General features: G+C 44.6%; 1 protein-coding gene and 1 long non-coding RNA gene across 8 annotated transcripts in view; one reads left to right on the top strand and one right to left on the bottom strand.

The window, feature by feature from the left end:
- The window catches only part of LOC133490405 (uncharacterized), an 89,162-nt gene that overhangs the window by 58,317 nt on the left and 3,684 nt on the right, over positions 1–27,161 (bottom strand). For 2 of the 6 annotated variants that reach the window (XR_009792203.1, XR_009792198.1), the window contains exons 2-12: positions 25,676–25,868; positions 24,357–24,546; positions 20,142–20,231; positions 19,833–20,044; positions 19,444–19,478; positions 19,322–19,358; positions 10,815–10,886; positions 10,681–10,722; positions 8,673–8,774; positions 7,141–7,405; positions 6,946–7,042 (exon numbers count right to left, since the gene is read on the bottom strand). This is a non-coding gene — a long non-coding RNA (uncharacterized LOC133490405). Of the gene's footprint in view, positions 1–6,945; positions 7,043–7,140; positions 7,406–8,672; positions 8,775–10,680; positions 10,723–10,814; positions 10,887–13,007; positions 13,060–19,321; positions 19,359–19,443; positions 19,479–19,832; positions 20,045–20,141; positions 20,232–24,356; positions 24,547–25,675; positions 25,869–27,161 lie in introns of all 6 variants that reach the window. The other 4 variants (XR_009792200.1, XR_009792202.1, XR_009792201.1 and 1 more) reach the window with 4 other exon arrangements.
- Positions 13,408–27,060, top strand: glis3 (GLIS family zinc finger 3). Of its 2 annotated transcripts, XM_061800407.1 has the most exons (11): positions 13,408–13,464; positions 14,583–14,949; positions 15,503–15,641; positions 15,716–16,811; positions 19,892–20,053; positions 20,133–20,243; positions 21,830–21,968; positions 22,108–22,174; positions 24,377–24,510; positions 25,699–25,803; positions 25,875–27,060. In XM_061800407.1, the coding sequence occupies exons 2-11, from the start codon at positions 14,652–14,654 to the stop codon at positions 25,946–25,948; spliced, it is 2,325 nt and encodes a 774-aa protein (XP_061656391.1). In that variant the 5' UTR covers positions 13,408–13,464; positions 14,583–14,651; the 3' UTR covers positions 25,949–27,060. The 2 variants fall into 2 exon arrangements, with proteins under 2 accessions (XP_061656391.1, XP_061656390.1); XM_061800406.1 differs by having other exon boundaries at positions 25,699–27,060.

The following is a 27,161-nucleotide window of genomic DNA, read 5'->3' as shown; positions in this document are numbered from 1 at the left end:
TGCCACCGCTCGGCACGTCGTAAAACGCCCGGGGGGGGGGGCGGCGCGTCCTCCCGGCCCGCCGGGTTTGATAAAGATTAACGGAGCGGGCCGCGGGACGGACGGGGCGACCCGTCGCTTACGACTCGTCAAGGACGCGTCCTCGTCTAATGCGGCCGAGTGCGTCTTTGTCGGCGGCCGCGCGCAGAGAACCGACTGCTCCCGTGGGAAATAATGTACAGTCGATTACAATTAATTTGGTTGCATAAAAGCCTTGTGAAGTGAACAGCTATAAGAACTTAACCGAGCATAGAACTACAGTAAATAACATTAAACTGACATTCACGCTGTGCACGCGTTCGACGGCCCGGGCGAGAACTGCGGACTTGACGAAAAACCTGTTCTTGGAATCAAAAAGTCCCACCTCCTGTTCCATTTCCGGCAAGTTTTGTGTCAAACCGGTGAAGGGTGCTAAAAATATTTTTTACTTCCCAGGGGGCGCTACTGAGTTGGCTTTGGCGGAGACCGCTAATATAGACTGTTTTCGACCACGTGACTACATCCGGGGCACGCGGCCATGTTGGATGGGTGCGCTCTGCTGACGCGCCGTTCACTCTGTGACTTTTGCATATAAACCGGAGTTACACAAATTTTCATATGACTGTTAAAAGTGACGCGTTACGCCTAAAACGACTTTGGAAAGTTATCGGTGCTCGTTAGATGCTGTTTCTGTCATGATCCTGCCGGTCCGGCCGTGGCTGTGCGGGTGCCCGCGCGGTGTTGTGCTTGGCCGCTAGATCGGCTCTGCCACGGGGTGTCGCCGTTTGGTTGCTAACTGCTCCGTTTTCTCGTGCCGGTTCTTGATCGCAGCTAGCGGTCAAAGGAAAGACGCTTTACGACGCCCGTTTGAGCAACCGATAACACAGCAGTGCGCCCCCTTTCACACGCCTTGAAATGATTCCTGGTTAGGTACGTGTGTTTACGTGAATTCGTCCAACCAAGATGGCGCCCGCGTCCTAAATCGGAAAGTGTGTGACGTCAGTCGAAAACTGTCTATACATCGATTTTATACCAGTGTTTTTTGGGTGACGTCGTTGCAATTTACAAATACAATGTTAAAACAACAAATTTTCGACGTTTGACATCGACGTTGTTTCAACGTTGACTCTACGTTAGATTGTGACATGAACAACAAATTTTCGATGTTGGACCTGGACATTGTCTTACAACGTTGATTCTAGGTTAGATCGCGACGTCGTCGCAATTTACAAATACAATGTTAAAACAACGAATTTTCAACGTCGGACCTGGACGGTGTTTCAACGATGTAAGACAACGTGGAGTCTAGGTTAGATTGTGACGTCGCTGCAATTTACAAATACAATGTTACAACAACGAACTTTCGACATTGGACGTGGACGTTGTTTCAACGTTGATTCTAAGTTAGATTGCGACGTCGTCGCAATTTACAAATACAATGTTACAACAACGAATTTTCGACGGACGTGGACGTTGTTTCAACGTTGTAAAACAATGTTGACGCGAGGTTAGGTTGTGATGTCGTCGCAATTTACAAATACAATGTTAAAACAACAAATTTTCGACGTCGTAAGACAACGTTGATTCTCAGTTAGATTGTGACGTCGTCGCAATTTACGAATACAATGTTAAAACAACGAATTTTCAACGTTGGACCTGGATGTTGTTTCAACGTTGTACGACAACATTGATTATAGGTTAGATTGTAACGTCGCCGCAATTTACAAATACAAAGTTACAACAACGAAGTTTCGACGTTGGACATGGACGTTGTTTCAACGTAAAATCCTCGTCTTGTGCCTGCTGGGATTGTTGTTTCAGCGATGTAAGACAACGTTGATTCGAGGTTAGATTGTGACGTCTTCACAATTTACAAATACAATGTTAAAACAACGAATTTTCGACGTTGGACCTGGATGTTGTCTTACAACGTTGATTCTAGGTTAGATTGTGACGTTGTCGCAATTTTCAAATACAATGTCAAAACAACGAATTTTCAATGTCGGACCTGGACGTTGTTTCAACGTAAAATCCACGTCTTGTGCCTGCCGGGTATCTTGTCGGCAATTTACGCATTAAGGTTAATGTTGTTTTCCCCTGGCTTGTGTGATCAAAATTCAAAAAGACGAGCACGTAGACTACACGGGCGGCGGGGATGCCGCGCGCTCTTTCCGTAGCGAGGCGGCGAAGGAGGTTAAAAGTGGTCGTGGGGGCTTGTTCGCCTTCGCTAACGTCGCACTTGAACTTTATTTGGAGCGCGCTTGTCTCATTGATTCGGACGGATGCGAATCTAAAGGCATAAACTAACGCATTAAGGCATAAAACCGTAATGACTAGATGAGGCCAAGCTAACTTTTTGCTTTAAAGAGTCACAGGCTATTTTTCATCCGAGGCACTCTAGTAGGATAAAATAATAAAAGATCGGGCATATGCATATTTTAACCCCACAAGTGTGCGTTTGTTGTGATAAATTACTGCAAGCGGAAAACATGTCGAGTAAATCGACTTTTTATCCACTGACGTCGCTTAGTTAACTCGTTCGCTGCCGAAATCGCTTCCCCCCTTTGAAACGAATGGAAATGCCATTAATCTGTTCCGGCCTCGCCATAAAAACAACACCGCTGTTTGTCATCTTTTTTTTTTTTAATAAGAAAAATGGCACCCTATAATTTTGCACTTGACGAAAACACACCAGTGGCGTAATTAAATCGAAGCAGACCGAGCAAAAGTCATCTCGGGTTAATTGAAAAGTCGAAATTGTTTGAGGAAATTGGAGCGACTGTTTGCTTGTCACCGCTGTCGTGCTATTATAATGTGCTTTTTTTCGCATTATAGAATAAGGAAATATGTTGAGCTCCATTTTTTTTTTTTTTTTGCTTTTTGATGTTTTTTTTTTTAGGCACACTTACACACCCACACTTAAAAGACTGTATCCGAATTCTTCACAGTTTTCAAACCTTTGCTTCTTGGCATAGATGCATCTCATTTCTCCACCCCCCCACCCTGCACCCCCCCCCTCTTTTTTTCTCCCATGGCTTCATGACGCTAAAATTCTTGAACGTGTTTGAAGTGTTGCTGTGTACCTCAACACAACAATTCCAACAGACGGCACAGTTTGCGTGGGTACTGTAATCCACACAAACAAAAGGTATAATGAGGGAGGGGGGGGGGGCGGAGTGGTGGATGGGGGGGGGGGGACAGTCTCAGTCGCGTGTCGAGAATTAGCCGAGAAAGTTGCACGGCTCTAATAGCAGAAATGGGGGGGAGAAAAAAGTTAATTAACTAGGTGAGCCTAGGGGGGGCTACAAAAACACCTCCCCAAGCAACGGCGGAGTGCCAGAATGACCCCCGGCTACATCAGACCTGCTTACTGATACAGAAAATGTGATTGCTTTTCATATTTCTAACGTGACTTTTTTTCTTTTTTAACCTACCCCCCCCCAACCCCTCCCCTCAGGAGTCAGTCACTCAGAACATATTACAATAGGTAGTGCAAAGTGGGGGTGGGGTGGGGGGGGAATTCACTGCAAGTGGGCTTCAGCCAGCTAAATGAATGTTAATAAATAGAATAATGAAACAATGCCAGGGAAAGAAATAAGTGCTTGTTGTAGTACGGAGGCCAGATTTTGTGCCATGGAGGCTAAAAAAAAATATATATATATATATATTTTTTTTTTAATAAAAAAAATGTCTCCCACTCAAAAACGCACCTAAAACAAACCCCCACACACGCCTAAAAAAAATCTCTCCGCGTCACCTAAAAAACACACTCCTAAAAAGTTACACTTCCCCAAAACCAGAACCTGAAGCCTGATAAGCACAAAACACTTTTCATACTCATCAAAACATCTCTCGGCTATACATACATAAAAAAAAAAACAAAAAAACTCGAAACTAACAAAAAGATCTAAAACACCTCAAACGTGCACAAAAATCTTCCCAAACAAGCTCAAAAATCCCCTAAACCCACCAAAACCCCTTTTAGACACAACCAAAAACCTCTCACACGCAACAAAAACGTCCATCCATCCATTTTCTTCGCCGCTTGTCCTCACGAGGGTCGCGGGGAGTGCTGGAGCCTATCCCAGCTGTCAACGGGCAGGAGGCGGGGTGCACCCTAAACTGGTCGCCGGCCAATCGCAGGGCACATCGAGACAAACAGATCCACAACAATCACACCTAGGGGCAATTTAGAGCGTCCAATTAATGTTGTGTGGTTTTGGGATGTGGGAGGAAGCCGGGGTGCCAGGAGAAAACCCACGTAGGCACGGGGAGAACATGCAAACCTCGCACAGGCGGATCCAGGATCGAACCCGGGTCCTCAGAACTGTGAGGCTTTACCAGCTGAGTCATTTTTTTTTTTTTAAATAAAGATAAGTCTGTGAGTATTATATCTGTCTAGGTGTTGCGCCACCATTTGTGTTCAAATAAAAAGTTCTCGAACGGAAATTGAGCAGGTCAACGGCATGTTCCGGAACACAACATTAAATAATACTGCTTTTGTTTGGTTGTTTTAAATTCACAACCTGTCATTTTATTTGGTTTTACGTTACACTTGGCATTAAATGGGAACTAAGAGTCGCGTTAAGCATTTTGAACCCTTTAAAAAAAAATTTTTTAGCTTCTTCAGGCCAATTGACACACCAGAAAAGTGTCATATCTCTGTAATAACACTTTATCTTCCCCAGTGCAATTGGAGTAAACACGCGAGCGCATCGTTGCTGTTTCTGCGACAACTGAGCGTGCGCTATCTCAACTGCGAGTCCAACGCTTTTTACCCGCTGATCCACCGTGCCGCCCACAACAAAAACAATCACGAAATTTCTCTCAATCACAACAAACAATTAAAATTGGCGATTAGCATTAAAGTGGAATTCATTGGAATCACTTGTGGGAAGGGGTTAAAACCACCCCCCCCCAAATTGTACACGTAATTACTGTATCTTTATACTCACACTTGAGTTTACATTTTTTTTTTTTTGCGGGGGGGGCTGACTTCTGGAAAAAGTTTGCCATCAGAGGACTCGCTAATGAGGCCATTTGTTTGGGGGAACGGCGCGGAATACGCCAGCGTCTGGCCACGTAACTAACAGGACGCTGGGTTGCCCTCTTCACCCGAGGAAGAGTGTGGGGGGGGGGGTTTGGGGGGGGTACATGATGTATGCCCGTCAACTCCTTGTTAAGGCGACAGTAGAGGATAACAATCAGCAGAAGACAAATGATGTGCTCCCCCGGTGCCCTGCTGTGTCACCTTTGACCCCCCCCCCCTCCCGAGCACCCCCGTCAACCTGCTGATGTCTGTCCGACACACAACAACAGCTCCGTTTATACACTCGGTATTATAGTGTCAAAACACATATTTATTTTTGCTTCCACTGGCGTGGGTACACAAACTTCTACTGCCTAATTAAAAATATCAGGGATGCTATATGTTATGTATTTGGACGTAAAAAAAAAAAAAAAAAAAACTTTATAGCAGGGCTCATTGCAGTTTTTATGAATTATTATAGGGGTTATATCTAGTGACTTGTTAAATGTCCATAAATACCGGAGATGTAGACGGGATTCATTATTTTTCATTAATGGTGGAAAACTAACATTTTTAAAAAATCCCTTACAATTTTGTAGGATTTATTGAAAAGGAATAAAACATGAAAGTTGTAAGATAACTGGTTAAAGACCTGTATTTTATAAAATTTAAAAAAAAAAATTTTGTGGGTGTTTATACCTAGTGACTTGTTTAATATCCATAAATACCGTAGATGTACACAGTATGCATTATTTTCCATTGATGGGGGAAAATTAAAAAAAAAAATCCCTTACAATTTTGTAGGATTTATTGAAAAGGAACAAAACATGAAAGTTGTAAGATTACGAATTAAAAACCTGTATTTTTAAAAATAAAAAAAAATAAAACCTTTTTTCTTTTAAATCTTCCTTTTCATATAATGTCACTTTTTATCAATGTATTATCACATTACACAAAATTTTTGAAATTCCTCAGCTCGCACGTGCCATAGAAAGTCATTTATCGTATATTTTCTAACCCAGTTGTTGGCACAACTGGCTCAGGTTTAAAAGATCTGGGTTCGACTCCCCATTTGGGATATCTATGGAATCGCGTGTTCTATTGGAAGTTGCCACATAACGTGCGCTACGTTCCATAGAAAAATGTCAAATCAATAGTTTAAGATCCTGCAGCACGGTGGTATAGTGGCTAACACGTCTCTCTTGTAGTCTAGAAATCCGGGTAAGAATCCCTGTCGGAACGTCTTTGTTGCAATTGCATAGAAAGTGTTCTAATTTTACTAAATTCATCAGCTACAGTCACAGGGGAAACGTAGCGATCCCGCAGATCTGAGCCGAGAATCTTTGTTGGGACATCTCTGCCGCATTGTAGCCTGACACTGATCGGTACCAGGTGGTACGCCGGCTACTACGTTCCACTTTCTGGGGTTCGGACACGTGACGGGTGTCCTCTAGGTAGTGCCCTCGCACATAGAGAGAAGGGTGCTAAAAAAAAAAAAAAAAAATGGGAGCGTTGGGTTGGGGGTGCTGCGTCGTTAATGACCATCTGCTCAGAGTGCGGCATTTTTAATGAAGATGGATGCGGGGGGGGGGGGGGGGGTTTGGGTCCCGGGGGGGCTAATGATAAACCAGTGTCCATCTATGTCGACTTGAACCTTTGCTGAAAGTTGAAGACGGGCTTCCAGAAGCCGTCCAACAAGAACTGTCTTCACTCAACATGTTATCCTGACAACTTAGTACGATTCTGTACCCCTGAACTACTACTGATGCTAATTGTTAGCATGTACTTGGTATTTACATAGTGCATAGAGTATCCAAATATTGTACTCAAGAGATAAACAACATTTCTTGAAAATGTTGCTAATCCGGAAGGATCAATGATGACCGCAGGAGCCGTACCTCACTTAATTGTTAATCCGCCGTTGAGCGCACCCAAGAAGAAGAAGTGTGAGCGCGCGGCAGTCGCACCCCGAGGCGTCACCGCGTCGATTGCTCCCTAAAATTAAAAAGGAGGCCCCGTGGCCATGGCGACAAGTTCCAAACAGTCAGCGGTGCTCATTATTATTAAGAGTCATCCCGTTCGGAATCGCTCACCAGGGGAGGGTCGAGGAAAGCGGCTCAACCTGCGGTCGTCGGAGACGTCCCGCGCCGGATTGATGGATGGAGATGGAGGACACTCGGAAGAACATCGCCCTCACGCTCGTCTTCATCTCGTGACAGCAACGCGACAGAAGGAGGAGGGACGTGAATTCGAGGAAGATGGATTCCTTTCTTTCGCAGGGCGCGCCGTTCCGCGGCTTATGAGTTTGGCGCGAGCGTGAATCGTGCGACAAACGGCGCGAGATGATGGCGGCGAACCCTTGGCCAAAAGGAAAGTAGAACATGGGGTCAAGGAAGTGCGATGAAGTGACGCAGCTGCACTGAGCGACTAACATCTTTGCGGGTTTGGCTCGGGTTGTTACCGGAAGGTACGGCAAATTTTTGCAGCGTTTGGGGGAAAAAAATATTTGTAAGTGGCTCATTAAACGGTTCAAATTTCATTCCCATCAGAACATTTTGAAGAAGAATTTTGTGTTTTTGAATACTCGCAGAAAATGTAAAAAAAAACATGACAATACAAAGCCAACTATTAACTATAAATTTGAAATTTTTTTTTTAACCCAAAATGATATCCCCATCTGTTTTTCTTGGTCTAAAACTGATTATTATTGTGTGCAGAATATCTTTCGAATATGCACGTTGAAGGCTGAATGATCCTCCCAAACAGTTTTAGGGTTAATGTTATGTTGCTTCCTATATTTAATATACATAATTAGCTTTTTGGGCAATGTATCGTCTGTGCTTTCATCCTTGATCAGGTTGTCCCGAGGTGGAATTTTAACATTATACACCATCTCATCCTGCACTTTCTACTTTAGCTTCAGACCAGATCTTTTTTTACACACAAAAATAGAGAAAATCTCATCCAGTTTCACCACTTTTTCTTCTATTGTTCACATACCCCGGTGTTTGTAATTATGTGTGTACCCCTTTAAGATGGATGGGGGAGTGGTGTCAGGTAAACTAGGAAGTAGAACCCGGTGTGGCCGAGCAGCAGCTCCTTGTGAGAGGCAGTGTGGTGGATCTGTTTTTCCTCTGCGCCAAGAGTGCGCGACAAGTGCGCAGTTGCACATCTTAGAGGGAACATTTTTTTGTAATCCATTTTCAACACGCCCGACACCACAAGATACCGATTCTCAATAATCGGGCCTTTGCTGATTTTGATCGTAACGGAAGATAAATGGTCAAATCCGGCCCGGTTGTTAGCATCCCTGCACCTTGTTTGAAATACGTTTGTCGGCCTTGACCGCACTCCGCAGGATAATCGCGATAATCTGGCCTTTGGCGTAGATTGCGATCGAACGTCGGGACGTGCGAGGCCATCTCAACGCTTCGCTCGCCTCGACCGCGCCGCCGTTATGAAGAGCGATGACGCCGACGCGCTGACATCTCCCCGCACTTAGCTCAGCCCTCTTAAAAGGATTGACTCAGCTCTCGCTGACCTTGCGTTATTAGCAAATCAAAAGCAGATTAATTAATCACGGCTGCGTGTTCGTAATGCGCTTGTGTGTGCGCGCGAACATTACCTTAAGTGACTGTTGCGGTCCAACTTCCAGAGGAATCGGTCGGGCCCGCCGTGACACCTGGAATGGATGCCCCGCCGCCTCCGGGAGTGCCGATACTGTCGTCTAAATGAATCGCGTGAGCGGCGGAGAGTCTATTAGCGCATTAATTCCGCCGCAGAGCTTTTAACTCGCAGCTTATGAATCATCTTCCTCGAGTTTTACCGCCGACATATTGTATTTTTATGCGAGGGCTGCAAAGAAAGGTGAAGAGCAAGAGCGGGGCGGGAAGTGGGGGGTTTAAAGCCTGGCTCGTCTAGTAGTAGCAGGAGCACACGCGGCAAGGCACTGCTGCGGGCGTTTGGATGTTGACTAGAAGGGTGAACGCGTGCGATATTATTTTTGCCGCGTCTTCCAAAGCTATTCCCTGCTGCTCCACTCTGACATTTGGAAAACACGGAGGTGAGTCGAGGCGTTCTCTCCGGTGTGAAGACACAGGAAGGCCGCGGCTCCGTCATACAAATACGTCTGAACGTGCGCTTGGTGGCCGAAACGGACGCGCCAGCCACGAGATACGGAAGTTGGGCAAAAAAAAAAAAAAAAAAACACAATTCATCATTTTAATGATGACACAAAACATAAGCTATGGTAGATCAAAAGGGTATACGAAAAAGATTTGTCACATCGAAAATCGAAATGTGGAAACGGATTGAATGTTACAAGGCACCACACTTTTTTTTTTTTATAAGTAAAAATTTTCATGAAACTGCCAATTTTTTTTAAAAATCTGAATGTAACAAAATATCTCACTGTTTATTTTTTAAATCGCATAATTTTGGGAAAACAACGCCAACCTTTTTTTTTTTTGCTCTGAAATGATTGACGTGTTGAAATAAAATACATAAATAAATACAAATGGTATTTTATTAAATCATTTTTGAGTCACTGATGGTGGAGTTGTCTCGATGTGCCCTGCGATTGGCTGGCGACCAGTTCAGGGTGTACCCCGCCTCCTGCCCCGTTGACAGCTGGGATAGGCTCCAGCTTTCCCTGGGACGATTGTGAGGATAAGCGGCGAAGAAAATGGATAGATGATGTTGTGCACAGGTGTCAAACTCAAGGCCCGAGGGCCAGATGCGGCCTGCCACGTCATTTTATGTGGCCCGCGAAGGGAAATCATATGTATACGTGTATGAGTACTTCCATGATTTTTGTTCAAATTTGAACCAAAATTTCAAACTGTCATATCATAAATGATGACGTTGATATATTGCAAGCCTTTTTATGTAGCCAAACATCAACAATAGTTGACAAACCCATTCCCCTTGATTTCTGATTTCAAAACTACGTGATAAATTTAATGTGTGAATATCCATCCATCCATTTTCTTCGCCGCTTCTCCTCACAAGGGTCGCGGGGAGTGCCGGAGCCTATCCCAGCTGTCAACAGGCAGGAGGCGGGGTACACCCTGAACCGGTCGCCAGCCAATCGCGGGGCACATGGAGACAAACAGACGCACTCACGATCACACCTAGGGGCAATTTAGAGTGTCCAATTCATGATGTGGGAGGAAACCGGAGTGCCTGGAGGAAACCCACGTAGGCACGGGGAGAACATGCAAATTCCACGTGTGAACATGCTGGATCAATGAAATCTTTTCATGGTTTCATTCATAATGACCCTCTGACAGAAACCGTAACAAAAAATGAGTAACTGGGGTCGCGGTACACACGCTTGACTTTGGTGTGGGCGGCGTGGGATCGATTCCCGCTCGGCGGCTGTCAAAATCTGCCCTGCGACCGACTGGCGATTCTTCAGGGTTCAGCTGGGAGAGGCTCCTGCTCTCCCGTGACCCTTGTGGGGATAAGCGATTTGGATGATGTCTGGATAAATCATTTTAGATTCACGTTTTTATTTGTTCATTTATTTATTGATTTATCTCTTCATTGACGAATGACCTAGCCCATCTGTCTGTTCTGATTATAACTCGAGTGCAAATACGTATCCAAAGTTAAGGTTGTTTATTTCTTACCGTGGTGCAGAATGATGCAGTGCAGCGGTGCGCCACGGCAGACTACAAGCACAATAACGAGCATATTGTTAATTAATATCCATCCGACAGACCGGTATTGGAATCTCATTACTCATTAGAACGTGCAGGCATACCTGCCTAATGCTGTTTGTTGTTGAGCTCCTTAAAAACGCTCCCTGCAGCTGACAATGTGGCAATACTGCCCCCTGCAGGCGGGAAAAGGGCAACGTTTTTAATCATTACTGTACAGGCGATCAAACGTGCGGTTAATACAGTAAAGTGCGAGCGGTCGGAGATGTTGTGAAGATTAATATTGCGATCAAATGAGGTGGAAAAACGAGGCTTCCATTTTTCCTGAATGACAAAGCGAAGGTGTTTGTTATGACCGCGGCGGCCACAAGAGGTTGCTAGACTCAAAATTGAAATTAAGAGAGAGAGAAAGCCACTTCTGTAAAAAAAAAAAAATAATAAAAAAATAATAATAATTGCGCAATTTGTGGGAAAAGTAGGAGAGTAAATAAAATGTCACTTAATTTGGGGATTTTATTTGTGGAAATGTGGTAGCGTTAAAGGTCTGCATAATATGTCCTGAAGGAGCAGAATTTGATGTTTAATCCGTTGGCAAATGTGGATTTAAATATGTAAAATATCTCTTACATTGGGAAATTTTATCCCAAAAAAATGTGAAAATTTGTCCAATGTTATATTACAATGAGCAGAATAGTTTGACGGTGGAATAAATCTGTAAAATGTTTGCATTCATTCGGGAACGTTGTGATGGAAAAGAACGAGGAACTCCATCCATCCGTCCATTTTTCGTCGCCGCCTATCCTCACAAGGGCCGCGGGAGTGTAACGAGGAACCCCATGGCTTGAATTTACTTATTTACTTTTTTGTAGTAGAATTGGTAACTTTTAGAATGTGGAAAATAGTTGTGAATGTCCTGAATGTTTTGAATATTTTGAATTTTGTTTGGAAGGACTAGAACGTCAAAAAAGCAGGGACAATAATAATAATAATAATAACAATAATACAATTTTGGGGGTTACAGAATGAGCATTGTCGTCCCACATTTTCGATCAATGTAATGTCACAACAGCCATTTTTAAGAAAAATTTCCAGGACAAAAGCTATACCGTAAGCTAAGATAAAGTTACTCAGTTTTGAACTGATCCAGTCACGGAGAAATTCAATGTTTTTTGTTTTTTTTTTATGACTGCAATACGGAGAGTTCAAATATTCCAACCACTTTCAGACACTGTCAATCAAAAACCGAGCGCGTCTTTGTGAAGGCAGAATAAAAGATACGGCGCTCGCATTAAATGTCGGCAGATTGCACGGGCGAGAGAGTGCGCGTCTGTCGGCAGTCAGTCAGAGTATATGTTCATAATTCTGCCATTTCAAACAATCGTGCGAAGGCTCTTCCCCCAATAAACAAGGCTGGTTTCCATGGCGATACGTCAAACACTACAGGCCGGGCGGAACTTAATGGCTTCAGAGTTAGGAGCCAAAACAAGAGCGAGGTTGAAGTGTGGGAAGATGGGGCGGCTTTTCTATGATACGATAAATCATTTATGCTCTTCTTATGTGGGGAGACGGAGGAAGCCGCTTAATTAAACAACCAAAAATATCAACAAGTCTTAATCGGTGTTTTTTGGCACACTGGGGTTAAAAAAGGAAATGATAAAGAGGTGGCGGGGGGTAGTATTAATGGTGGAATTGTCAAGTTGTAATATTACATCATGATTTTGACAACTTCATGCGTTTTGTCAGAAAAATATGACATACAAACATCCATCCATTTTCTTTGCTGCTCATCCTGACGTGGGTAGCGGGAGCCTATCCCACCTGTCAACGGGCAGGAGGCAGGGTAGACCCTGAACTGGTTGCCAGCCAATCGGAGGGCACCTGGCGACAAACAGCCGCAATCACACCCATGGGCAATTTAGAGTGTCCAATTAATATTGCGTGTTTTTGGGATGTGGGACGAAACCAGAGTGCCCGGAGAAAACCCACGTAGGGGAGAACGTGCAAACTCCACACAGGCGGGTCCGGGATTGAACCCGGAACCTCAGAACGGTGAGGCCAACTCTTTACCACCGAACCACCGTGCCACATACAAACACAACTATTATAATTGTCAATTTCTCTTCATAATGTGACATTTGGAATGGTTAACAGATTCTATTTGGATACATTATAAAGTCGCTTTTTCTGGAATAAAAACATATGTAAATAAATAACTTCAATAATTAATTAAAATTATTATTAAATTTTTTTAAAAGCTTTAAAATTAATTAATATTTTTCAAATGTATGCAAACTTACTCCACTGGTGCACGACGGTTTTGAGTTCGAGGTCCGTTGAGTTCAGGTTCCACTGTAAAAAAATATTCTCTCTAACAAATTGTCTGATTTAAACGTGAATAAAAAAAATACTATTAAAATACAAAAATAAAATACAGTATAAGAAATTATTTATCAACATTATGTGGAATATATATATATATATATTATTTTTTTTTTTACTTTTATGACTTTTTCTGCTGGTTATCATTTCCAAAAGTGCAGTTGAATGAGGTCACAAGTTCACATGGGGATTTAAAAAAAAAAAAAACAACAAAAAAAAAGTTCCCCGGACACCAAAGAGTGACGGTGCGAGTTGCACTCCCACCCATCCCGACGCGACGCCTGTTCCGGCGCTGCTCACTTTGCGCTCAGAGCGGAGGAGGAGATGCCGACCGCGACGTGTCGCCGTGGAGAACGGCCGCGACAACAACGTGACGTGAGTTAACTTCGATTATTATTAATTCATAACAATATGTTTAATCCGGAAAAACACACATGACCAAAGTACTATTTTACTTTTTTGTTTTAGATCGATTTCCTAATTGTTACCGCTTGATGATAAATATGTGCAACAAATGCAATTTACGACAATAGCAGCACAGCGGTTAGAATTTATAGATTTGAATCTCGGTCTCATTTTACCTAGATGGAGTTTACACATAATAAAAACATGCATGATTTATTAATTGAAGACGCTAAATTCTCCACTGGAGTGAAAGTAAGCTTGAGTAGTTGCTTGCTCCTGCAGAACGTGCGTTGCGATTGACCTGGCGACCAGCCCAGAATGTACCGGACTTTTATCCATCCATTTTCTTAGCCGCTTATCCTCACGAGGGTCGCGGGGAGTGCCGCAGCCTATCCCAGCTGTCATTGGGCAGGAGGCGGGGTACACCCTGAATTGGTCGCCGGCCAATCGGGACACATCGAGACAAACAGTCGCGCTCGCAATCACACCTTTAGAGTGTCCAATTAATGATGTGCCCACCCGGGAGAAAACCCACGCAGGCCCGGGGAGAACATGCTAACTACACACAGGCGGGTCCGGGATCGAACCAGGGGGACCTCAGAACTGTGAGGTCAACACCTTACCAGCTGAGCCACCGTGCCCCCATCATCAGAAGTCATCTTGGGCTAATAATAATAATAATGCATTTGATTTGTAGCGCATGAAAAATGGTTCACAATTGGACACATTTTTTTTTTTTTTTTTACATCGTAGTGGTGTGGCGTGGGGCAGCCCGCCGGACGGCCTTCCCACCACCGCCAAACATCCAACCATATTCCTTTCATGACTTGAAAGCTCCAAACAGTCCCGAGTCGGGAAAGCCCATTTGCCCTGGCGACCCATCAAGGGTGTACCCATCATCTCACATAAAGTCAGCCTGGATAGGTCCCAGGCCTCTTACAACCCTAGCGAGTACACGCAATATATATATATATATATATTAAAAAAAAAAATTTACATTAAGAGCATTTTCTTCATGTTCAAAGTCCAACAGTCAGCTGAGCTGGTTGAATATTTCTTTTTGCGCTTCCTTTTTCTTGATCCGGCAGGTACGAGCCAAAAAAGCGGCGCGTCAAAACTTAAATCGATGCCAGCTCTACGTGAGCTCCTTCTGAGCCATGAGCGGAAAGGGCTGCCAGGTCCTGGTGTCGCCGTGCGGCGCGTCCCAGTCGCTGGGGAAGACGAGAGGGCACCGGTCCCAGCCCGTCAAGGCGCCCGTAACCTCCCCTCGGTGGGGCGGCCTCCCCCTCCCGGGCGCGGACAAAGTGAGCGGCGGGAAGCGGGACGGCGGCCGCGTCGCCCTGCCGAGCCTGAGCCTCCGCGGGAAGTTGTCGACAAACGGGAAGCGGGACGTCAAGCCGACGGCACCGCCGCTCCGGAGAGACGCCGGCGTTCAGGGAGGTTCTTCCAATAAAGGTACAGTCCCTACGCGGTAAACCTCATCCGGTGCCAAATCCGGAATCATACCGACAATCTATCTTAATCTGTCAGAAAAACGTGCAAAAGGATTTTTGTTCATTATTTTTTCCTCAAAACTGAAGAGTCAATACTTGGCAGAGTCCGATTCAAAACGTGTAATCAACCGTCACCGTCACGTTTCCTCACTTGGCTATCCGATGCGGTCATCTCACCGGACCTTTCGGTCTCATTATTAATAATTAACCGAGCGCGAAGCCCGGTCCCTAAAGTAAGTTCACACGGAGGGGAAAAACGGGGGGAACGAGCCGAGACGCTCATTAGTGATTAACAGAGCTGAAGGTGTCTGCGTCCCGCTCAGGTTGTCGGGGGAAATTCCGCGGCTAAAAACAAACGCGTGCGATTTATATTTGTCTGTCGGTTAACTTTCTCCAAGCAGAGTTTTGTGTTTGATTCAGTTCTATCCATGGTTCTAACCCACTTCTAGCCCACCTGTAATTCTGCGTCGCTTGTTAGCGCTACGGTAATCATTCTGAGGCCTTTATTCCGGTAGGTTGTGCTGGTTCCAGTCCTGCCATCGAAGTCCTCGGACAGCCGGTGGGTTGGAACCTCACGGTAACCAGCGTTCCGATGTCAGTTGTCCCTGGTCATCAATACGATGTCGCGACCTATCACCCACCTCTGGATGCCAGGTTGGCAAGAATATTACCATTGGGCCCATTAATCCTGCAAGTCAAGATCAACTGTACCGATGTTTTTCTTTCAGGTCGGTGCTGTCAAGAGAATCCCTCGCGTCCACGACCCTCAGTCTGTTTGAGACCCAGTCGGTGTTTAGCGGACGAAACGACTGGCCGTTTGGCTACCGTGTGCTTCCCCCGCTGGGGCAGGCGCCGTGTTCCGTGGTCGGCGAACACCTCGGCCTCCCCCCCGGCACGGCTATGTCCGGCACCGAGGCCTCCAACGGCACGAGCACGTCGGCGTCCCTGCCCTCGTACCTTTTTACGGGTGATGCCGGGAGCCCCAGACAGCATAACGCAACGAAGAGAGCCCTTTCCATGTCGCCCCTGTCGGACGTGATGGGCATCGATTTCAATTCCATCATACGCACCTCGCCAACTTCGCTTGTGGCTTATATCAACAGCTCGCCGGCCTCCCACCCCAGAATCTCGCCAGTCCAGTCCGAGGGCTATGGCCACTTCCTGGGTGTGAGGGGGTCTTACATCCCCCAGGTTCACCCCCATACTATGCCAGACCACTCACAGGCTCTGGTTTCACCAGAAGAAGGCACCCGCAGGAAGGCTCTGGAAGAAGGTGGGGGTCTGGAGAGTCAGATGGCTAACATGGTGGTGGAACAACAGTGCCTTCCAAATTTAAAGGGAAGGATTTCGGAGTCCTGTAGAGAAGAGACCGACAACATGATGCCAATTCTTCAGGTGCCCTCAGCTCCACTGGCCGGTGAAGACGCTTCTATTCCTCAGGGACCTCCGCCTCCCTACCACTCCCACCGCCATGTCCACCTTCTCAGAGGTCACCACAAACTAAGGACTCTCAACCAGGGTCCTGCGGTTCTCCCCCGGCACGGGCTCAACTTTTTACCCCAGATTCCGATGCTGGAGGAAGAGGAAGGCGAGATGGAGGACTACGGCACCCACTGTTGCTTGTGGATGGACTGCAGTGCGGTATATGACCAAAAGGACGACCTGGTGAGGCACATAGAAAAACTCCACGTAGACCAGAGAAAGCCCGAGGACTTCACGTGCTACTGGGCGGACTGTCCTCGCAACCTCAAACCTTTCAATGCTCGTTACAAGCTTCTGATCCACATGAGGGTCCATTCGGGAGAGAAGCCCAACAAGTGCACGGTAAACCATCCGTCCATCCAATTTCCGACATAGCTTGTCTTCATTCGGGTTGCCGGGTAACTGGATCCGAGGCGGCTTGGAGCGAGGTCGCGAGTCGATCGCAGGGCACGTATGAGCAAAAAAAGATGACGAGACATTCGCAGCTCTGGAAAATGTAGTCATAATTGTGGTAACATGAGAGTCCACTAGGCAGCAGACCGCCAGCCTTGGCCCTTGTTCTGAGAATGAGCTTTGGGTCAATTAGACTTCCCCTCCACTGGATTGCAAATTTAGCCATCAATCAACTATGGTTAGTGATTACTGACTCAATCATAACCTGATTCGTTAGGTAAGTACAAGGATTATGGATGACTATTTAAGAAAACAAATCAGGAAGTGGGCACTTCCAACATGGGCCAAGAAGGAACCCAAAAAAACCGTGGTCAATGGTTGATTGGTTAAACTGTCAGTTTAGAAGTTTTCTGTCCCTCGTGTAGGTCAGCATCAGTTTGAAAAAGTTTACAGCTGTCACAATGTTCCGACACAATTCACGTGATCCAAGTTTCTCAAAATAGGATCCGTTCTTGACGAAGCACGCAGTAAAGCGCCCGCTACTACCACCACTAACGAAAACACAAAACTCCTAAAGTCCTGGAACGTCCATGCCCAAAGTCCCCCTAGCGTCAAAATATGCTCCATTCTGCAGACGCATTTCGCCGTGATAAAGCTTTACCCGTTATTGAAGTATTAAAATCGGCGCTAAACTGCAGTCGGGAACAGGAAAAAAAACGTCTTGCCAGGAGACAATGCCATTTCGCTGTTAATTGGCGAGCCATGCGCAAGGAAATTATACGCTTTCAAAAACTGCAAAGCCTCAGCTGTCAGATGCCGATGGCCTCACATCGGGAGGATATTTGGTCACACTTCTGGTGTGTGACATATTATTAATCTCCAAAACAAAATGCCACATTCGAAAGGCCTCAATGTTATCTGTCCTCAATGAACCTGAAAGCAAACAAACACAAACGTCTCTATTTATTTGTGTGGGGTTTTGTTTTGTTTTGTTTTTGTCCACGCTGCCAACGTTTCTCTTGATATTTTCCTAAATTGCGCCGTGCAATATTTCCGATTGTGGACAATCCCGCTTCACGTTCCTTTCTCACGTCCCCCCCCCCAAGTGGGAAATCACACAGGACCCAGACAAAGTGGCGCACGACTCCGGCTACGACACGCTTCATGTGTCCGCCGTCGACGAGTCAATTATTAACGGCGTGCATAACGGGCGCGCGGCCTTTCCTGAGAAAATATTCACTTACTTACTCCGCCGTTGCCACGGGGAGGGGAGGGGGTGGGGGGAGGGTGTGCAAATTGATTCTGTCAGTTTGATTTGCGCTTTTGATGACTTTGATGAGTTTTCTCCGACGTTACATCACGGGTGCAGGTTTTTGTTGCACGTTTTGCGCTAGAGATGAAATGCTAAAATCCCGTGCAAGACGCTTAGCGGTTTATGTTGGGGAGTGAGCGGCGGGTGAAGAATAAACTAAATAGAAAGTAGAACCGGCGGAGAACAATGGGGCCCGCTCTTGTTACACCGTGAACACAGAACAAGTCCAAACTTGTTCCTGCCGCACAATTACACGTTTGATGCCGTTTGCGAACATAATATTGGAGTGGCTAAATGATTTATGAGTGTCACTATGATTTATATGATCTTTGAACCACTGATTCCAGTAATCTGGACTATCTTGATTTTTTTTTTTTTTTTTTAATGTTTAAACACGGGCGGCACAGTTCTGAGGACTGGGGGTTCAAATCCCGGCCCCTTTGCTTCCTGCCCGCTGACAGCCGGTATTTCAAGATTGCACCGTCGAGGTTCTTAATGAATTACCTTTATTATCTCCAAATATGCGGGCGAGCAGAGGAACGTTGCCGGTGAATAATAAATGACCGAGCCGTGCGACTATGTGAGGAATTCACACCAATAACAAAATGGGACACGCTCTGTGTATTTTCTCCGTTAGGCCCAAGCGGGGAGGACATTCCAAGCCCCCGCGAACAGGAAGACGGACCGTAAACGTCTGGCCTCGGAATTGAAAAACTTTGCTGAATCGCATATTGGAGCTGTGAGCTCATCGGGTTGGCATGACGCTGCAAAAAAAAAAAAAACATTCCTGGTATCATCCTGTGTCAGTATTGCATATATTTTTCATACAAGATCGTCATTCGGGGCCATACGAAGTTCACGATAAAACACGATCTAACTCCTCGCGGTTGGTACATCTGCCTCGCAGTTCTTAGGCTATTGGTTCAGATCTCAGGTCTGTGTATTATATTTCTGTTTTTGTCCGTGTACTCTGGCTTCCTCCCACATCTCAAAAACATGACTTTGGGTATGAATGTGAGCATAACTTTTGTACAAAATATTGGATACTGCTCATGTGTTGGATTTGCTTATGTTGTGTGTTTTAAGTGCACACAGGTATGTAAAAATGTGTAGCTATTTGGACTAAAAACATAGACAGTACACCCACCATCATGTGCGGTGACACTGCTCCCTGCTGGCAGGTACTGCGAACAGCAAAGTAAACACATTTCAACAAAAAAAAGCCAGTTTCTAATATGAAATGATCAGCGCTCATTTTGTATGGCGTACCTGCATCACGAACATTGGCTGTAGCATTATGAAGCCTTCACATCAATGACAAAATATCAATAAAGACCCAGTTAATATTACATATTTCTTGTTTGCACGATCCTAAATGCGATGCTTTATGAGTAATATAGTCTCGGGCAATGAGGGCTCGTTTTCATGCTTCTGCATTCATTGAAAATCACACGAATTTGGGATATTTGAGCATTTTTTTTTTTTTGTTATAAAAATAATTTGCATTTCCACCCACACATCAAGGCCAAGCAGGCTGCGTTTGTGGTGAGTTCCAGCGAGCGCACTCGCGGCTTTCAGTGCCTCTCAAAGGAGGACAAAAGAGGCTGAGGTCCTTCTCCACAAGTCTCGTTTTTTTTAGAAAAAGAAAAATACCTCACCGTGATTAAAATGCCACTCCTCCTCTCTTCTTTTCTTTTTTTTTTTTTCACCTCCGCAGTTCAAGGGCTGCAAGAAGGCCTTCTCCCGCCTGGAAAACCTGAAGATCCACTTGCGCAGCCACACGGGGGAGAAGCCGTACCCTTGCCAGCACCCGGGATGCTTCAAGGCCTTCAGCAACTCCAGTGACAGAGCCAAGCACCAGCGCACCCACCTGGACACAGTGAGGAAAGGGGGGAGACATCCAACGGGTTGTGTGTCGTGAAAAAGTTTCCAATCGTATTTTTGGCATGTGCGTTCAGAAGCCGTACGCGTGCCAAGTGCCGGGCTGTGCGAAGCGCTACACCGATCCCAGCTCTCTGCGGAAGCACGTCAAGTCCCATTCCGCTGCGGAGAGACAGCTACGGAAAAAGGTAGAAAGAAAGAAGGGTGTGGGATTTAAATCCATGGTTTACAAACGGAGGGACCCGGAGTCCTTGTGGGTCCGCGAGCTGTAGCTTCGGGGGCCGGAAAATAATTTTCGATGAATAATAGCGGCACGGTGGTTCAGCTGAAAAGCGTTGGCCTCACAGTTCTGAGGTCCCAGGATCTATCCCGGACCCGCCTGTGTGGATTTTGCAGGTTCTCCCCGTGCCTGTGTGGGTTTTCTCCGAGCACTCTGGTTTCCTCCCACATGCCAAAAACATGCGACATTAATTGGACACTCGAAATTGCCCCTAAGTGTGATTGTGAATGCGGCTTTTTCGTCTGGATGTGCCCTGCGATTGGATGGCAACCAATTCAGGCTGTACCCCATCTCCTGCCCGTTGACAGTTGGGATAGGCTTCAGCACTCCCTGTGACCCTTGTGAGGATAAGTAGCGAAAAAAAATGGATGGAAAGTCTGTAATATCATTTTTTAAAAACAGTGTATAGGTATGAGTAAGAAAAATACTGTTGCATTGAGTTCCTGATTTAATTCGTTCCGTAAGTCAAAACACTCAAATCATCTTTCTCCATGGAAGTGAATGCAAATGCCATTAATCCGTTACAGCCCCCCGAAAAATGTTGTTTTTTTTCATATGAAAAACAACACTCTGTCACAAAAACATACAGTAAAGACAACTAAATACAATGTAAAGCAATAATGCTAATAATGCCTCTTTTTCTTTGCTTGGACACCTGGGGGCAGTATAATTAAACACTTGTACCATTTTGTTCAAAAAAAAAAATCAGAAGCTTTTAAGAGGAGCATCACCGAACAAATCCGCCGCGCAATTGACAACAAATTTGGAACCACTGACAGCTAATGGGTTTCGATGTTGGTTACACCACCAGTGTAACCAACACGGTATAAAAATCGACATAAAGACAGAAGATTGTTTAAATAATCAATGACCGGCCAGTTACAGGGCTACAAAACACACCTGTCATTTGGATGTTCCAACACTTCTACTCGCATGAAACAAACAAAAATCAAATCAGACATTTTCCCATTTTCTTCGAACGCGTCGCTGAAAATATCCTCCGCGCATCTGTTTAAACATCCACCCACGGAATGTTAACAAAGCGAGCAGGTCGTAAACTATTGTTTTTGTCACCATAGATACCGTCTCCGTGTTTGAGAACGATTCCCCCTTATAAACAACCTTTAATTAGAAACTATTTTAATTAATCAATGTCATAACAATGCAGCAACAACATTATTTAGACCTAATATATATTTGACCCTCAGTTGTCTAGAAAAAGTTGAGTCACTCCAAAATAATCTAATCTAGCTAACAAAGAGTGCAAAAGTTGTTTCCAGTTGGGTCTCAATTAGAAAAATTCGAGTCGTGCGGGTCATAAGCAACATTAATACTGTAAAACTGTTCTTGATATCATTTTTACGTCACAAAAACCGGTCATTCCAACAGGGATGTGTGTACTTTTTCGATCCACCGTACATGCTTTTCATTGGAGAGCGGCGATATGGTAATTAGCGCTAATGCACCGTTGCCCTCCGTGTGTCATTTTCTCAGATGAAATCCGCAGCCGACGTGACCCGGGAACCTCTGACGGACTGCCTAACCATCCACCATCTGCACCCAAGCATCTCCCCGCCAGCCAGAAGAGGCAACTCGATAGCATCTTCCAGAGCCTCTCGAGAGCCATACTCAAGTACGTAAAAAAAAAAAAAAAACCACCCACCCCCGCTCATATTCCTAGCAGATATTTATACACACTAAGCAATACCCATTAGACTTATGCTGCGGTCGGCTAGACTCTAAGTGTCTGTCATCCTTCCCCCCCTCCTCAGATGCTCCACGGGGAGGTGACTCCCCCCACGGCTCGGCTCTTATGTGCACTCTGCAAGACAATCGCAGGTAATTATGTATTTTTCTGGATTGCGTTTTGTGACGCTTCTTCCCATTAAATGTACAAAATAAAAGCGCGCGGCGGGGCGGGCGGAGATTTCACACTCACGAGACGATATAATGAGGTCCAGGAATCAAATATATGCAAAATTCTTTTGGTTTATTATATTTTATGACTGTATGTATATAATTCATCTATTCGAGATTTGGGTGACGGGCGAGGTGGAGCCCGTCCCAGCTGATTTTGGGCAATAGCCGGATGAGTAGAAGCCGGAAAGTTTTGCAGTATTACTGACTGATATTTTGGAACTGTTCATAATTCCTTCCACCTTGTCTACCGTCCAGCATACCAAAGTTAAAACTATACTGAAACTTCTTCTTCTTTTCCTTTCGGCTTGTCCCGGTAGGGGTTGCCACAGCGTGTCATCTTTTCCCATCTAAGCATCTTCCTCTCTATCTCTTCTCTCACAACATCGATCAACCTTTTCTTTGGTCTTCCTCTCGCACTCTCTTCCTTGGCAGCTCCATCCTCGTCGCCCTTCTACCAACATACTCGCTCTCTCGCCTCTGGACACGTCCAAACCATCCAAGTCTGGTCTCTCTAACCTTGTCTCCAAAACATCCAACTTGGGCTGTCCCTCTAAGGATCTAATTTCTCATCCTATCCAACCTGCTCACTCCGAGCAAGAACCTCAAGATCTTCATTTCTGCCATCTCCAGTTCTGCTGCCTGTTGTTTCTTCAGTACCACCATCATGGCCGGCCTCACCACTGTTTTAAAAACTTTGCCCTTCATCCTCGCGGAGACTCTTCTGTCACATAGAACACCAGACACCTTCCACCAACTGTTCCACCTCGCTTGGGCCCGTTTCTTCACTTCCTCACCACACCCACCATTGCTCTGTATTGTTGACCACAAGTATTTGAAGTCGTCCACCCTCGCCATCTCTTCTCCCTGGAGCTTCACTCTTCCCCCTCCGCTCCTCTCCATTTCCTTCATCTGAAAACAAAACTGATTTTGGAAAATATGAGAACCAAATGTGTCTTATTTTAAACCGTTTCCAAAGCTGTAGTAAAGGATTTCTGGATCAGACTGGGATGACTCTTCACAGCTCCTCGCTAACTGCGATTGTTCTCCAAGCAGCGGTAGACCCCAAACCCGCTCTGCAGGATTCTGGGCGGGGGAATCAGCCCGTCAAAGCAGAGCTCGGCTCGCCTCAATGATCTATAATCACGCACTGTTAATGGACGTTATAGTCACGGATGAGAGCGGCCGAGGAATTCAATCCAAAAATATAAGAGAAAAAGAAAATTCTGTTCAAAGTCCAGTTGGAGAGTGAGGCCTGTGCTGTAATTACTTTTTATAGGTTAAATCGATTGTAAAATCTTTGTTGTTGGATCACTCGGTTCTAAAACAGAGCTTGTGTCTTGTCAGAAAAATTGACTGGGCTATGAAAACCAAACAATCGCATCACAACCTTCCATTTGTGTCAGTTGGCATTTCAGCCTACAAGAACTCCACTCGGAACTTTAAAAACATGAGTTGCAAGAGTCTGTCTTGGTCTCCATTTGCAAAATGTAATACTCTGTGGAATAAAAACCAGCGGGTCAACAACGGAATGCAAATTGAAGTTGCGCACATTCAAATTCAGCAGGGAGGAAAAGCAATCCGCGATGTGAGCACAACGCTGGAGATAAAGATGCATCCTGGCCGAACCCAAATTCTTTTGGAGTAATGAAATGGATATACAAATAAATTATACATATAGGATATTTATCATCAATCTTCACAACCTGCCAAGTGCCGGTTCATTTTTCAATAAGGAAACTTCATTTAAGGCTATTTATTATTGACTTCATATGCCATCTTTTTTTTTTAAATCATTGGTCTATTTTAAATTGTATATCCCTGTTTTATATTTTGTCTATTTGATATTGATGCACTATTTAAAGAATATCTAAATTAGAAATTACCAGTTACCTAGTGCTTGAGTATTTTTTTTCACAGAATTATTCGGAATTATTTGGAGGACTATGACTATGCGACCCTGAATAGAATTGGCAGCATAAAAAAAATGGATGAATGCAATAAAATGAAGCTTTTTTGCAGGTATCGATGACTTTTTAATTGAAGAAAAGTGATGTATAAATTGGATGGATGCATTCTGACGTATTGACTGTACTGTACGTACTTGACTGTGTGATATTTCAGGTTTGTCGATCCTCAACACCGCCAGCTCTTCTGCGCCGACCCCTGCCCGCCAGCGCCGCGCCTGCCGCACCCTCCCGCCGCCGCCTCCGCGCAGCCCGGTCGGACCCCCGAACCGGCAGCGAACCACGGCCGAGGTACTTGTTGGATGGTATCTCGTCACCGCCGCGGTCCTTTGAAAACAAGACGATAGCGCGCCGTCCAAGAAAAGGTTATAGTGCACGTTTGGGATACGAAGAGCTTATTAGCAAATGTGTGGGCGGCGGTTTTGAGTTTCTGTTTTGAGCAGAATATTATCACATGGGAGTATGATGATGATGATGATGATAATGATGATGCAGCTGTTGGTGGGCAAGTATCTCAATTCTGTGTACCTTTAAATAGACAATCCCCCACCACCTAGCGAGGATTTGACAGGTCAGGTGTAATAAATAAGTAAATACTAATTTGTTTTTGAACTGCCGTGATAAGAAAAGGGTAAAAACATAAGGCAAGAAAAAAAAAATCTTGGCAATTTAGCGTTACCCATCTGAATGGAATAGCTGCTTCCGTTGGGGGGGCGAATTGGGTAAAAATCCCTTGCAGGATTTGGTCTAATTCCCAGAATTCCCCCGAAATGGCTGCTTCGTGCCAAGATGGCTGACTTCCTGTTCAATTTCAGACAAGGGTCCTTGAGGCTTTTTTCCTGCATCCTGTTATGATGGACATCCATCCATTTTCCTAGCCACTTATCCTCACGAGGGTCACGGGGAGTGCTGGAGAAAAACCCACATAGACACAGGGAGAATATGCAAACTTCACACGGGCAGGTCCGGAATAGAACCCGGGACCTCAGAACTGTGAGGCCAACGCTTTCCGGCTGAGACACCGTGCCGCATTTTCTCTGTCATTTTTTTTTTTTAAGCGTATGTGTAAGAAAAATACTATTGCATTGAGTTCCAGATTTAATTGGCTCGGTAACTCAAAACACTGAAATCATCTTTCCCCATAGAAGTGAATGCAAATGCCATTAATCCGTTACAGCCCCAGTTATGATCGACATGTCCACCAAATTTCATGTGAGAAATTGATTTTCTTTTTAAATCTCCAGGGACGCTATTGAGTGACTTTTATTAGGGGACCTGGAAAATACATATTTTCAACAGGAAACGTGCAAAATTTGGTCTGTTTTTAAACATGCTGAGGCTTCCAAAAGCATGTTTAATTTATAAAAATTCCCATTTACATTAGAAATTTGTTAGAATGGAGATGTGGATTGAGTGTGAAATGTGAGTAAGTGTTTGATAAGTGAAGATCGGTTACCTGGGCCCTCGCGGGTCTCTCAGGGCAGATGGAGGCGCTCTTTCCTTACGACGGGATGTCAGCGGGGCTCGAGTCCGGTCACCTGATCCAAGCGGACGCCTTCGGGGGCAGCGGGGTCTGCGACACAGGTGACGAGCGTCTCTGGGTATTATCGGCGCGCGTTTCCAAGCCTTCCCCAACAGTGTGGATTCCCCTGCAGGATTTGAGATCCAAATGTCAGGAGGCGACTTCTTCAGCGAGATGGACTCGCATGCCGACCCCACGGACGAGTGACGCCACCCACACGTGGAATTCCTTCCTTTGCACTATTTTTAGTTGACGTCACGTCAATACTACATCGGCTTCGGGCTGTCGCTAGCTTCCGAATGAGAGAAAGTGACTCCATATTGCAATACACAGTCGGGTCCAGGAGTAGCGGAACAATAATTGATCAGCTCAGGTGGTCTCAAACTTGTTAGGTCCACGGAGCCCCTCTGCTCATAATCCCAACTCCAATTAAACAATTCAAAAATTGGCTCATTTCAAGTAAAACGTCATTATTAAAAGAAGCCAATTTCCTTTAAGATTTAACAAAAAAAAGTTGAAATAAGAGAATAAAGTTGTATTTTATTAAGAAAACGCAGAATCTTTACAAGTACAAAGGGTATTTTGTCTGGATAAAATTTTTTTAAAAAAGATGAATTTTATGAGAAGTCATACTTTTCCAAGATAAAGTCCTAATTTTGGGATGTGAAGTTAAAGTGTAATAAGAGAACAAAGTTACACTTTATTTTAAAAAATAATAATTTATTCTCATAATTTTATTACAGTAAAGACCCCTTTATTTTCTTTTTTTTTTAAATCCTGGAATAATTTATTTTCTTAGAAAATAGACAGATTGATGTAAGATTTATGAGATAATGCATCATATAAATCAGAGCTTTTAATTGGCTCAAAGTGAAAGTATCTAGAAATGATTGGGTTAATATTTTGTAGCTTGTTATTGGCCAAGCATATTTAGGAACATATTTTTTAAAATAATCTGACATAACGATTTATTGCAGTGGTGTGTTTATCGGTGCAGTACTCAGGCTCCCCCTTGTTGTATGCAAAAGAGTCACTGAATTAAATCTTCAAAGCATGCACAATGTTACAATGTCTTAATGTTTTTTTTTTTTAAATATAATATTATACAGCGCATTTGTAAAGGGAAGTTCAGTTGTAATTAACTTTTAATTTTGGTTATTATGTCGGTACTTGGACGGCAGAGATTTACAAAAAAATCCCTCAAGACATTTTGGAGGCAAAAGAAATATTCTTCGGTGGCTCAATCCGTTCCCTGATCTAAAGTCAATCGAGCATGCTCGCCACAGGTAGAAAATGGGGAAGAATGTGCGTTTATTTTTTTTTTTATGTGATGAGTGCAAAATTATGATAAAAAATGCGGATTGTGACTGTATTTGGGTGCAGAATACTTTTGTCTGTACATCTGGGAAAAAAGATTGTC

This window comes from Syngnathoides biaculeatus, chromosome 17 (assembly GCF_019802595.1).
Source record: "Syngnathoides biaculeatus isolate LvHL_M chromosome 17, ASM1980259v1, whole genome shotgun sequence".
NCBI classification, from domain to species: Eukaryota; Metazoa; Chordata; class Actinopteri; order Syngnathiformes; family Syngnathidae; genus Syngnathoides; species Syngnathoides biaculeatus.
The sequence above is the reverse complement of the archived record's forward strand: the minus strand, read 5'-3'. Positions and strand labels throughout refer to the sequence as shown.